At 42.5% G+C, this 13276-nt stretch overlaps 1 protein-coding gene across 2 annotated transcripts in view; it reads left to right on the top strand.

The window, feature by feature from the left end:
* Positions 1 to 13276, top strand: part of trim9 (tripartite motif containing 9) — a 44189-nt gene that overhangs the window by 22347 nt on the left and 8566 nt on the right. For both annotated transcript variants that reach the window (XM_074691598.1, XM_074691597.1), the window contains exons 4-7: positions 7526 to 7636; positions 7730 to 7883; positions 9208 to 9353; positions 12256 to 12394. In XM_074691598.1, the coding sequence (XP_074547699.1) occupies positions 7526 to 7636; positions 7730 to 7883; positions 9208 to 9353; positions 12256 to 12394 (550 nt within the window). The remainder of the gene's footprint in view (positions 1 to 7525; positions 7637 to 7729; positions 7884 to 9207; positions 9354 to 12255; positions 12395 to 13276) is intronic.

Raw genomic sequence — 13276 nt, 5'->3', positions numbered from 1 at the left:
GTCACCGACAGTCTTGGATGATGGGAAGAGGATCAAGTCTAATGAAATTAGACCAGTAAAACTTTTTGCTCAGAATTCAAAGATTAAAGTCAGGATTATTTGATTAAAGACTTCAAAAATAGAATTATGGGAACAAAAAAATGCTATTTCACTATTATTATTCGTAAAGTCCTTACATGGCCTTTAAGGTCATTATGAAAGTTAGGATTTCTTATCAAGGTCTCAGATGTCTGAGCTTTCCACAAACACTTGAAAGCACCATCGTAAGAGTCTTACAGGGGACTTTTGGTGGGAGTTTATTAACTTTTATTTATTTAGAAAAGTTATACCATGCACATGCCTGCACATATAAACCCAGAGCTAGCATAGTTAGCCTCGCTTAGCATCCAAACCAGGAGTAGGGGAATTCCACTGGCTCCTGTACCAGTATCTGTGTCCTTGTTTGTTGTGTCTCTGTTTGTCCAAATGTAGAAACCCACAGTTTCTGTTTCCTTCAGATAAAGTCGTCTTTGTGCTAAGCTAGGCTCCAGCGCGGAGCTGTAACGTGATGTGGAAAATTGATTAAAATGATCAAACGCGGGGACTCAGTCAGTCCCTCTTTCTGCTTCTCATGAGGGGGAGCGGTGAGCTCAGAGAGTCGGCTGAGATCTGATGACGGATTCTTCTGAAGGCTGATCAGAGAAACACAAAGTGAATCACAAACTGAGTCAGACTCAATCTTCTTCCACTCGCTACAAAGTTTGTCACCAGATGCTTCGTCCTCTGGACTCCCGGCCCGGGTCGTTCAATGAGCACAGCAGCACCGGGGCTATTTTTGTTTCCACTGTAGTGATTTTTTTGCTTGCCTCCCTGGTGAGTGCTCATCCTGTGACTGTGAGAGATGCTGTGGGGTCCCCTGCTCCCCAGGGTGCCTCATAGTTAAAGTCTCAAACAGGGAGACAAAGTCAGGAAGTTTAAGGAAAGCTGTGGGTGAAAAAAAATCAATAATTTACTTCTTAGTTTTATGATCTGCAGCAGAGAAACCGATGATGATGGATGTGATGGTTTGATTAGCTTCAGTATTTTAGATTCATCCCTTTTGGTCTTCCGTAGTTTTCATACTTAACAATGACACAATCACTGACTGAATAAAGACGTTACTGACAGACCAGAGTCTCTCGCAGACCTCCTTCTTCTTCTGCATTCGATTTCTTGCTGTGTCGCGTTTCCTCTGTGGTGCATTGATCCTTCCTGACAGCTCAGTGTCTGTGGACATCGCACTTTTCACTTTCTCTGACCGTCACTGCAGTGTGTAACACACACAACCCAGCAGGAGGTGATTTTACTCCTTTTATTCCTCCTCCTTTCATCCTGACATCAGTATGATCTAATGTTTCTCATCACTGCTCCTCCCTCGCTTGTGTTTTTACCTCTCTAACCGTCCCCATCTGGTCCTTAACCTCCTTTCTTCCTCTCCTCTTCTGCCTCCAACCATCTCTCTCCTCCCACAGATCTGTCCTCACCCGCCCCTCGTATCCTGCTCTCTGCTGAGAGTCTACTACGGCGTGTCACTATCGTTAAATCATCTTTATGCACATCCACAATGTCAAACTGTTTTTACATTTTTTATGACGGCGAGTGCTGCTGCTGCAGGGGGACAGGTGAGGACTGCAGCCACAGCGTGTTACAAGGCCAGTGGTGCCGCAGTGGCCTCATAACTCCCACACAAACAGATCATTTCCTTCACACACTGGCAGCAGCTTCTGCGGACTTGCTCATGCAGCTGAGAAGAAGCAAAATAACTTGTTTATGACAAGCTGCTGCAGTAAGAATTCTGATCAAACATAAATTGTGAAGAGAGTCGCTTCGCTGTTTAACCCAAAACAGCTTAATGTGTTTTATCGCAACTCTGGTTTGAATATTTCATTTCCTGCAACCCACAAACTGGCAGATTTTGTTCACCTTGTGAATCGCTTTGAATCAAAGTAGGAAGTTATTTTGTAATGAAAAAAAAACTTCTTCAAGACTCGCTTTGAACAGGAAGGGGCATTCAGCTACTGGCGGCTTGTGGATACCAAAAAGGGAGCAAAAAAGAAGGGACACTTGTTGGACGATTCCTGCTGTAAAACTTTAATTGCTAAGAGACTCTGCTTAGCATTTAACATATTAAAATCATAAATAACAGAGGACTTACATTTATTTTTTATACCATGGGTGACATAAACATGTGTCAGTTAACCAGAATCCCTCCCAAGCCAAAGACGAGCACCGAGACGGCTAAGAATGAGACCAAATTCATGTTTAAGGAGCCAAAAAATTACGTCCAGACAAAAACCTACAACAAATATCAGGAAAATAACATATTTAATTGTTTGTTAGCATAGGTAATAGTTTGATAATACACTGTAGTTTTATTGGGAGCATGAAATCTGTTTGTTTTTCTTGATCCAACCTATTAGTGCGGCAATAAGCTATGATACATTCTGTTTTGACAGTACCTCCAACATGGCCGACTCCCAAGTTGATGACATCACATAAAAACACTGTATTGAGTCTTAAATTCATATTTGGTCATGTCTACGGCCCAAAACCAACTTTTTTATTAACTACACACATTTAAAACAGTATGTTGATTATTTGTAGTAAATATTGGTTATTTGTGGTCAAACCTGGTTAACAGGTTTAAACTAGAAATGCACCAATCCAACTTTTGTGGTACTGATACAGATTCCGATACTTGGGCTTTGGTATCAATTGATACCAATACCGATCTGATACCACTGTTAGATAATAACCAGCATGCTCTACTGCGAGATAAGACTGGCAATGTTTTGAGTACAAGGCAAAAAATGAGCATATGTAATTACTGAAGTTAATATGTATTTAAACTATGAAATATTTAAATGTTTGGCATCAAAATAATTCTTCAGAATGTACTCAAGTTCTTTTCAAATGTAAACTTTTATACCCTGTAGACTGGTAGTGCAGCAAAAAAAAAAAAGAAGTGCATCAGATGCAACACTTCAAATTAAGCAGCGAAGAGCACTGGTAAAAAAAAAAGGCATAAAGCTGTTTTTCTAGGATCAGAGACATGGATTTCTTACGATACCAATCCAGCTTTAAGGGGGAACCGGTACACCAATAACCGATAAGACCGATCAGTATCGATGCTCCCCTAGTTTAGTTGACAACAGCTAACATATATTTGCTTGTAAATAGAGGCCCTGTTAAGTGGTGACTGACATGTTCAATGGAAGGTCTCCAGTTAGCACGGTCCCCCTTAGCTCCAAAACACCAGTTGCTCTGTAACGATTGTAATCCTGTCAGAACTCGATTGAACTTGAGTCAACAGTCCATAGGTTTTGATCAGCGAACACAGAACAACCAGACATTTCATTCTGCTTTAGGTTTTAATTTAGTGTTTATAGAACGCTAACTTGTCCCAACAAATGGAGCTAAACACCGTTTCCGTCGCTGAAATGTTTGCACATCTTTATATCGACGTAGGTTGTAAAGGAGTTTATGCTAACGAGTTTAGCTTGATAATATGTCAGTGTTGTGTTTACACCTTGTTACTGCTGCCCCCAAGAGTGCAAAAGTATTATTGCAGGTTTTGTCACTAACTGTTGCATCTTTAAATAGAGTGTTTTAAAAGGATTAAAGTGTCTTTTGTCACTCTGAGCACCACTCTCTGTTTAGTTTGCCCTCTCTGTGTTTGGAGCTGTTTTCACAGCGCGTTGAGCTGCCGTGACTCTGTGTGACGCTGCGTTTAATCACCATGACAGCCACATATGTCTAAGAGGACGAGGTTAGTCTCTGCCCCTGAGCTGCTTCATCTCTGCTGCTGCAGAAACTGTGGCCCACTTACACAGCAGCTCAGCTCTCTGACGTGGACCTGAACAGAGTTTGTCCCTCTCTTGACTTTGTCTCTTCCTCTTTAGCTGTTAAAACTCAGCGCAGAGCTGTAGCTTTAGCTTTAACTTGTTTGTTGTCTAACACTTAATGTACGCTGATCAGCTGGCAGAGCAGTGTTTCAAGTGGTAACTTTAATTTCTTGTCATCGAGCAGATTTTCTGGAAACCACATCTGCAGTGCTGAAAAAACACAGCACCAAATCTGAGACTTCCCCCCGTGTATTGTATTCTGATTGTGATTCAGGCCGCGTACAGAAGAGGGACAGCCAGTCTGATTGTCGGACAGGCAGCGACAGCAGTGAGGAACTCTTCCTGGAGCGCTGCCAGGCCACTGCAGTCGATGTTCCCGGCGTGACACAGCACGGAGAGTTTGGACGTCAGCCAGAGAAATATAGACCCAATCATCAGAGCTGGAACGAGATCAGCTCTGACTGTTTGAGAGGAGAGGTTCAACATCCTCTGGCTGATTGATCACAGGAATAAAACGTGGACTTAACGAGAGCATGTTTACCTAAAGGTGAAATGCAAACAGATATTATGCTCTTAAAGTGTCAGAGTTGGATTTATTGGGTTTGAACACAGAGAGGAAGAGTTCATTTGAGTGAAGGCACAAATGCACCAACTCTTCTGTAAGCAGTCAGATATCTCTGCAGCCACGGGGAGCTGAAGCTGCAGACAGCTTGGGCAAAATGTGACTCAAGACTTTGCCTGAACTGACCCTCCCTACTGCTATGAGGGTTTTAGTTTCTCTGCAGTTTGTTTGAAGCAGCCACAGGGCAGGAGAAATAAAGACTGTAAGGTATAACTACTTCCGTTTAGCAGATTATAATGTAACTAGGGTTGCAACTAACGATTTTTTTAGTAATCGATTACTCTGACGATTATGTTAAAGATTAATCGATGAATCTGAGAAAAAAGTATGATAGGTAATTGTAAAATTTGCAAAAACAAACATGCATTGGTATTTTAGTTGATGACTATTGTCTGCTTAAAAATATAAACAAAGAAACAACATATTTGAACATAGTTAGAACTGACCAGATGCTACATTTATAAAGTATAACAAATGACATGAATGTGTTGTCACTTTGCAGAATCAACAGTATGGGTAAAATAATAGAAAATATATTGTTATGTCATCAGATTAAGAACTTAGTGGCCCAAAAAGGCAAACAAATAAAAATGTGTCCTCAGTCTTTTCACCTGCAGGTCAAACAGTTCATCCCCTCTGCCCTACCACTATCTGTAGCAGCTAATGCTAATGCTAACGTTAGTTTAATGACCTCTTCACGGTTTTCAAACGGGGTGACAATTTAATAAATAGACAAAATGAGTCCTCAAAGGCATACATCGATTTTACAACATATAAAAGGAGAGCATGTGGGATTTTGTAGCTACTTGCCTCGCCGTTGAGCTCCCTGGCTCGTCATCGATGAGCCCAATATGTTTGTGTTTTAAGTGCTGGATCATTGCAGTCGTACTGCCGTGACATCCGAGGTCATTGTCAGCTAACACGCTGTGTGCTTTTACTCAGCGTGAAATACTTCCAAGACTCTTGGATTTTTTTGTACAAACGGCTTCTCCGGCTCTGCCAGTATCCATGTGTTTACTTGTCTCCTTCATCTCTTGGCGCTTCTCCTCCGCCACACTGATCTGTTTACATGTGACACATACAGCCCCACAGCCCAGATAATCTACACTCCAGTCCAGTAGGTGGCGGTAGTGCACCTTCATCTAGTGTCCAACCGCTAAATAATCTGACAAAAAGGAAGAGGACAAACAAACTGGAGACAAACTACAAAAAATGTTGTCGTCGCTTTTACTAACCGATCTTTAGCGATTTTATCGATTCGTCGGTGCAGCCCTAAATGTAACCTAGTTATTTGATCACATCAGTTAGATAAGAGTTAGAAATCAAACCTGTTCGGATCACAGCTGCTGTTGGGAAACTAAGGACACTTCAGGAACTGCAGTTGTGGTAATTTAATAAGAAATACTGTATGTTTGCTGTCCATGGTGCTGAAATTTGAAGCTGCTGATAAAAAATGTAAAAGATGTTTTTTCAGCTCAGTCTGAGTCATCTTATACTTGCAGCCATGAGACATAAGAGCTGTGTGCTTGCTTAGTGGATTCCAGGAACAAAAGAAGCAATCGATGCATTTCATATTCTCTTTGTCGCTGTTTGCATGAAAAACATCCCCACTCATTAAATATCTGATCCATAAAATGCTTTTCTTCCTCGATGCTCTTCAATGAGCCTTCCTGAAGCCTGGCTTTGGTCTAATCCTCTCTAAAGCTCAGGTCTTACAGTTTTCTTCCCTCTTTAATCTCAAGCTCTGTCCTGTTTGTGTCATATTTCATGCATACTGATGCCCTGTGTCCGCACTTATCAGTAAACCATCTTCATGTATACTGTCGGTCTCATAGGGGCTGCAGAGAGGATTTTCCTCTCCATTCAGCCTCGCCGCCCCTTGGATAGCAGCAGTGAAGTTTCTGTTACCTAGCAACCGGCGGTCCGGCACCTTCATTTACTGCACACTGCTGCAGGAGGCCGTGTGGACATCAGCTGAGCAGGAGGGAGGGAATTTCCTCGCTCCTATCAAACATCACATCGAATCCATTTAATATGTTTAGTTCTATACAAGGAGGTAATTTAAAGGATTAAAAATCTCTCCTGTGGCTCTTTCCTTAATTTAATCTGATGGTTCAGGAGAACAAAGGGTTAAAAAACAGATTTAATGAAGTGATTTAATTTGTGTCTGCATCAGGATGAGACTTGGAGTCTGTGCTGAAAACTTTTCAGAGGGATTGGAATAAAAGCTGAGGATTATCCTGATCCCAGCAGGGGGCTGGATTCAGACTGGATTACAGGAACAAAATGTCAGAAAACTTTTAAAGAGGACGAACAAAACAACATTTTCTCAATGACGTTTATGCTGCAGACATTTTTAAAGCTACTGTGAGGAGTTTTTGATGACGGGAATCCAGTGCAGCTTTACTCTTTCTTTAAACTCAGAATAAATCTGTTACCCAGGCGAAGTTGTGTTCAGATTCGTTTTAGACCCTGGGATGTTGACGATCTGATGTTAACAGTAAACTGTGTACAGAAAACTACAAACTTCCGTGTTTGTTTTACATCTTGTGTCATCTCTGATGCAACCGCCGGTGCTGACGGCTGTTCACGCAGCCGGTGTGTGAAAACAAAATGTCACTTTGCTTCTGTAAACGTCAGTAACGGGATCGACAGTCCTGTCAAACTCCTCTTCCTCTCCCGTGATCTGAGCACAGGCCGACGGAGGGAAAGCTATGACTCACTCAGTCACTTTGAAATCATGGTGCTCATCTCGATGTGAGCAGCTTTCTTCTACCTCCTGTTTCTCTCTCTCTGCATTATTTTTATTTTCTTCCCTTTCCTTTCTTCATCTTCTTTCTCCTTCTTCCTGCTGTCCCTTTTGTATTCTTGGCCCAGTTATCCTCTCACACTTTATTAAACCATCTTTGTGCATTTCTCTCTGCTCCACAGCTCACCACACAAAGAGGCTGATGATTAACATATGATTATCTCCTGCATACTTTGACTTGCAGAACTTGTGTTTTATATTCCTCTCCCTCTGTTTGCTTTTACCCTCCAGGTGGTTCGGGATCAGATCTCCCACTGCACGGTGAAGCTGCGTCAGACCACGGGGCTGATGGAGTACTGCATGGAGGTCATCAAGGAGAACGACCCCAGTGGATTCCTGCAGGTACAGCGACGCGCATATGTGTAAAACTGCAACAACTAAAGCCTCTGCAGCTGGAGTCTCCAGATGAACCCATTTATGTGACTTTATTCTCAGATCTCGGATGCTCTCATCCGGAGGGTCCACATGACGGAGGGTCAGTGGGGGAAGGGAACCCTCACCCCGAGGATGACCAGCGACTTTGACCTCACTCTGGACAGCGGACCCCTCCTGCAGACCATCCACCAGCTGGACTTTGTCCAGATGAAAGGTAAAGGAGAGGGGAATTAGAGTGTCTTAAAAACCTTGCTGCAATATGCTCCCTCTTTCAGGAGCTTTCTGTCTCACAACAGTCAAAAATATTCAAACTCCAAAGCAAATAAGGTTTATTAGCAAATCTACAAACATTCAGCTGTTTGTAAATTCTGTTTTAAAGGCTTCATCTGTTGCATCCATAGACTGAAAAAAAAATGGACTTAATCTTGCATGGCTTGAAGTTAGGTCGCAACAAAAATGGCTCCCCCTGGTGACTGGCTGCAGTATAGGTCAAAAAATCCATCTCCCCAGTCATTCCAGATGGGCTATGGTGAAACTTTAAAAAATTTGTACACCTCACAGAAATGTTTCTCACATTTGATTGTTGTGGTGATTTGAAGATATTATTGGGCTAACTTTTATTGAAATCCTTTTTTTTCTGAAAAGTTTTGATGTCATTAGTTATAAGAGGTTAAGAATTAGGCTTTTTTGAGGGGAGTGTAAAATGTGTCGGGAGGGAGAGCCAAGAAGTGATTAGACTTTAGAAAGGAAAAATTATTGTTATTTTCGTCACTTGGCTCCACTCATAGTCTCTCTGGGTCCCCCATAGCCTCTACTGCACAGACTCTGGCTGCCAATGGCAGCGCCTGTGACGGGGGGGGGGGGGTATTTTGGCTTCAAAACCATACATCGGTAAATGACGAAGCTATGCTGTCCATTCTATATACAGTCAGTGGTTGCATAGGATTTATCTGACATTGTACACATCTTTAGATCATTGCCTTGTTTATGGAAATGGAAGAAAAAGAGTCTCTGACTGTTCCTTAAATTACAACTGGAAGCATAGGTAGAAAGTTTAAAGTCTGACACGCAGTTGCTACCTGAAGGTGGCAGAAAGAGAAGCCATCATCTCAGGTTTCATAGAGAGCAAGAAATCTAGTGGTTACAAAGGACCTTCAGAAAGACTTTGTGGCAACAGGCACACAAAAAAAAACCTATAGATGAGCCAAAGAAGTTCGGTGATTCTGTTCTGAGGAGTGATGATACAAAACTGAAACTTTTAGAGCATCTGGAGGAAGAGTTATATTGGTGAACTAGAGGCTGTGACCCAGAACAAATAGGTTAGGATTGGCAATTTTGTTTCAAGTTTCTTAATTATGAACAAACCTAATTTGGAAATGAGGGTTGATGATTCTGGGTGCAGCTGTATTGACTGTATAAACGATGAACACTGCAGAATGTTAGAACGCATTGCAGATGTATAAAATTCGGGCAAGGTGTGTGCACGTGCCTCCTGCTTTCTCCTCTAACCTGTCCTGCTTTCTCCTCCCCTTTCTCAGTCCCAGCTGCTCCGATGCTCCAGCTAGAGGAATGCTGCACTCAGAACAACAGCGCCACGTTGTCATGGAAACAGCCACCACTCTCCACCATCGCCGTGGATGGATACATCCTGGAGCTCGACGATGGGAACATGGGGCCGTTCAGGGTATGTTTCCCCCCCCTGTAGGCGCTTTATTATAGCTCTGCTGGTGAGGATTTATGGCTGCTTTATTAAAATGCTAACAGTTTCACTCGTAAAGTCCCATAGTGAGTAGTGGGTAGGGGGTTCTTGTTGAGATTATATTTAAATCACAAGACAAAAAGTGCACAACAGGACCAGTTGAGTAATAACTCACCTTTACAGAACACCACCCCCCCCACTCCCTCTCCACAAAGACTCCTTCAGCTGGTGCCAGGGAGGACACCAGCTCAGCCAGGGGAATGTGAAAGCAGCTCATTGTCGCTGAAATCCCTCGACTGTATGTGTGATGGCCGTACTGCACGGCTCTGTGTGACTTGAGAGTCATGTGACACGCTGTAGGGAGGCATTGAATGACGCCGTCAGGAGAAAGGCTCTGTAATGCAGCTGTCAGCTGGGATGATCCTACAGGAAGCGTGATCTGGCATCAAAGCAGTATTCATACCCCCAGCATGTAACCCATCCACCTAAACCTCCTTCACTGCTCTATAGGCGGAGGCCCCGGCTTTGTTATAACAGCAACTTAAACCTCCCAACGATCCTCTCAGCACAATAACGAAGGAAATCTGAGAGTGACCTCTGAGCACGTAAAGTTCCTGACCTGTTGAGTCTGACAACAATCAGATCAACCTTTTGTTGCAAATTTAGGGTCTAATAAAAAGAAACAAAAATGTTAAAGTTGTTTCAGTGGATCTCTGCAGGCAGTGGCCAAAAACTGTCAAATATTGTTCGTTGCCTAAACTGAGCCACTTAAAGCTTGGCCCACAACAGACAAACTGTAAATGCTCGTTCTGTTTAAACTTTTTTTTACCCTGCCTACTCTTCCTGCTTCACCTGTTAACCTCTTTAAAACCCACCTCCACCCCAGCTCCTCCTTTTCTGCTGTGTCCGATTTTATCAGTGTCATGTGTATTGTCACTGATGCTCACTCTATTCTGTACAAAGGGGTCTTTGCTGATCCTACCCTATCCTTGGTGTTAAATACACGCACATAAAAGAAAAAAAGAAGTGTGCTCTCCCTGCCTTAGGGTTTGATTGCATGTACATAATAAGAAGCATGGATGTGCTCTCCCTACCTCAGGCTTTTAATGTATGGTAATAAAATAGATAGAAGATGTGCTCTTCCTGCCTCAGTCTTTTAGTGTTCACACATGATAACTAAAGTAGATGTGCTCTCCCTACCTCAGAATTTTAATGTGTGCTCATAAAAGAGATAAGAGATGTGCTCTCCCTGCTTCAGTATGCTAGTGTTTGCACATGATATCTAAAGTAGATGTGCTCTCTCTGCCTCAGAGTTTTAATGTTTGCTCATAAAAGAGAGAGATGTGCTCTCCCTGTCTCAGTCTTGTTGTGTTTATACCTGAAAGAGAAAGACATGTGCTCTTTCTACCTACCCTACCTCAGGGTTTTAATGTCTGCTCATTATAAAGAGAGAAGATGTGCTCGCCCTGCCTTACCTTTGATCTTTTTCCCAGAGGCATGTGTTAGGCCAGGGAGCTCTCTATTCATCTTGTAGCTCTCCCTGCCTTTGGATTTCAGTGTTTGCACATGATAACAAGAGAGGATGTGCTCTCCCTGCCTCAGTCTTTTAGTGTTCACACATGATAACTAAAGTAGATGTGCTCTCCCTACCTCAGAATTTTAATGTGTGCTCATAAAAGAGATAAGAGATGTGCTCTCCCTGCTTCAGTATGCTAGTGTTTGCACATGATATCTAAAGTAGATGTGCTCTCTCTGCTTTAGAGTTTTAATGTTTGCTCATAAAAGAGAGAGATGTGCTCTCCCTGTCTCAGTCTTGTTGTGTTTATACCTGAAAGAGAAAGACATGTGCTCTTTCTACCTACCCTACCTCAGGGTTTTAATGTCTGCTCATTATAAAGAGAGAAGATGTGCTCGCCCTGCCTTACCTTTGATCTTTTTCCCAGAGGCATGTGTTAGGCCAGGGAGCTCTCTATTCATCTTGTAGCTCTCCCTGCCTTTGGATTTCAGTGTTTGCACATGATAACAAGAGAGGATGTGCTCTCCCTGCCTCAGACTTTTAATGTTTGCACATGAAAAAGGGAGGGGTGTGCTCCCCCTGCCTCAAGCTTTGGTTTTCCACATAGGCAAATGGTAGGGCAGGGGGCCTCGATTGTTATTCTTCATTTCTGGAAAAAAAACCGACTTGGTTTTTTTTTTTTGCCAAATGCCAAAGTACCGCTTCTTCAGAGCAACCTGCTCATCATTTTTTGATATTTTGGTGTTTTAAATGGTTGGTCTGGCTCAAACAACATTACTGAGACTGTTTTTGGACGCGAGCAGCAGAGTATTAAGGGAAGAGACCATAAACGGTCTGCCTGTTATCAATCCACAAAATTGCAGAGTTTGTCTGAAAGCTCCAAGTTCTCAAGTTGAGACATGTCTGGTGACATTTTCAGAAAAAAGCAGTGCCCATGAAACCCAGTTTGATCTACATTTAGTGATTTTTCTTTGGAGTTCTGTTTTGAATTCGTGGGAAATATTGGTGAAGCTGCAACATGTAAAAGCCGCTAACTGTATCAACATAATCAACCCAAACTTTCTTTACTTTGGACTTTATTTCATCTCACCTTTGTCAGATTACTCTTAAACTAAATTTCTTTCCCTCCTCTCACTGACTCATTCAGGTTTGCCAACGCAGCTACATGCTGAGCTCCGCGAGTTGTGTCCCCGTGTCTATTTATACTGAAGTGTGGGCTGCCTCGCCCACGCTAGGTTGTACAAACTCAAACCTTCGCTTTACTACTCTCGCCGCCAGTTTCCAAAAGAGACACTCCTTCAAAAGGTGAAAGAACAGCACTGTCTGTCTGTTTCTGTGTCATAACTACGCGCTCGGTTTTTCTCTTTACAGGAAGTGTACGTGGGGTCTGAGACCATCTGCACCGTGGACGGCCTCCACTTCAACAGCACGTACAAATCCAGAGTGAAGGCCTTTAATGCCAGTGGAGTGGGCCAGTACAGCAAGACTCTGATCATGCAGACCTCTGAGAGTACGTCAAGCATCATCTCTTCCTCCGTTAATTAGATTTAACTTTAAGTTATCGTTAAGGAAAAACAAACTCTTGAAACAGAATTCAGTGTGTTTGAGTCAATATTCAGGGAAAGTTTTCAGTAAACCTAATAAAACTTGATCTTCTTTGCTGCTGTCACAGCATGTGTATGGATGAGTCAGCTCACTTTCCTCTTTTATCTCAAAGATTTTGAGTTCATTAACACCAAAAAGAAAAAGAAAAACCTCAGATGATATAAAAAATCTGACGACTGAAGCCTGAAATCTTCAGAAGAGAGAGTTCTTATAAATTTTTGTAAAATGATGATTTATTTGGCGTCCTCTTTGGTAAAAGTTTGTCTCATTTCCAAATGAAAACCATCCAGTTTGAGTCTTTAATTAAGATCCATCAAACGCCCTCGTCCTCTTTTATTTTTCATTTCACACACGACTGATAACAGCGACTCTGAATGATCTGATCGCGATGTTCTGACCCCGAACAGTCGCAGCGGGATGTGAATTCTGTTTGAAGGGTTTGTTTGAGCTTTTTAAAACCAGGTACATCAAGTAGCAGCTGGTTTGTGTTAATCCTCCCACGTGCTTGCTCTCCCTTTAGTTAAAGCTGCTCTGCATAGATGGGGAAGCTTGTCTTCATTGAGTGGACCAGATCTGGTGATCTAAGAGACACACTTCACCCTGAGCAGACTGGTTTTGTTTGGACAGATAGAAACGTGTGAATTCCTCCATCTTCCTCTTTGTTTTCTCTTTGCTTGTTCTTTTTCTCTCTGATTTGTTTCCAGGACTTTTTACTTTTGTTTTGGGGGATTCTCTCTCTGGTGTTTTTGGCCTCTGTGTTGAACCAGCTTCCCTGATCAAACCTGCT

This window comes from Halichoeres trimaculatus, unplaced genomic scaffold, assembly GCF_033239565.1.
Source record: "Halichoeres trimaculatus isolate MK-OKI-2021-1 unplaced genomic scaffold, fHalTri1.1 fHalTri1_scaffold_17, whole genome shotgun sequence".
In the NCBI taxonomy this organism is placed as follows: Eukaryota; Metazoa; Chordata; class Actinopteri; order Labriformes; family Labridae; genus Halichoeres; species Halichoeres trimaculatus.
Note: the sequence above shows the minus strand (reverse complement) of the source record. Positions and strands in the feature narration are given on the sequence as shown.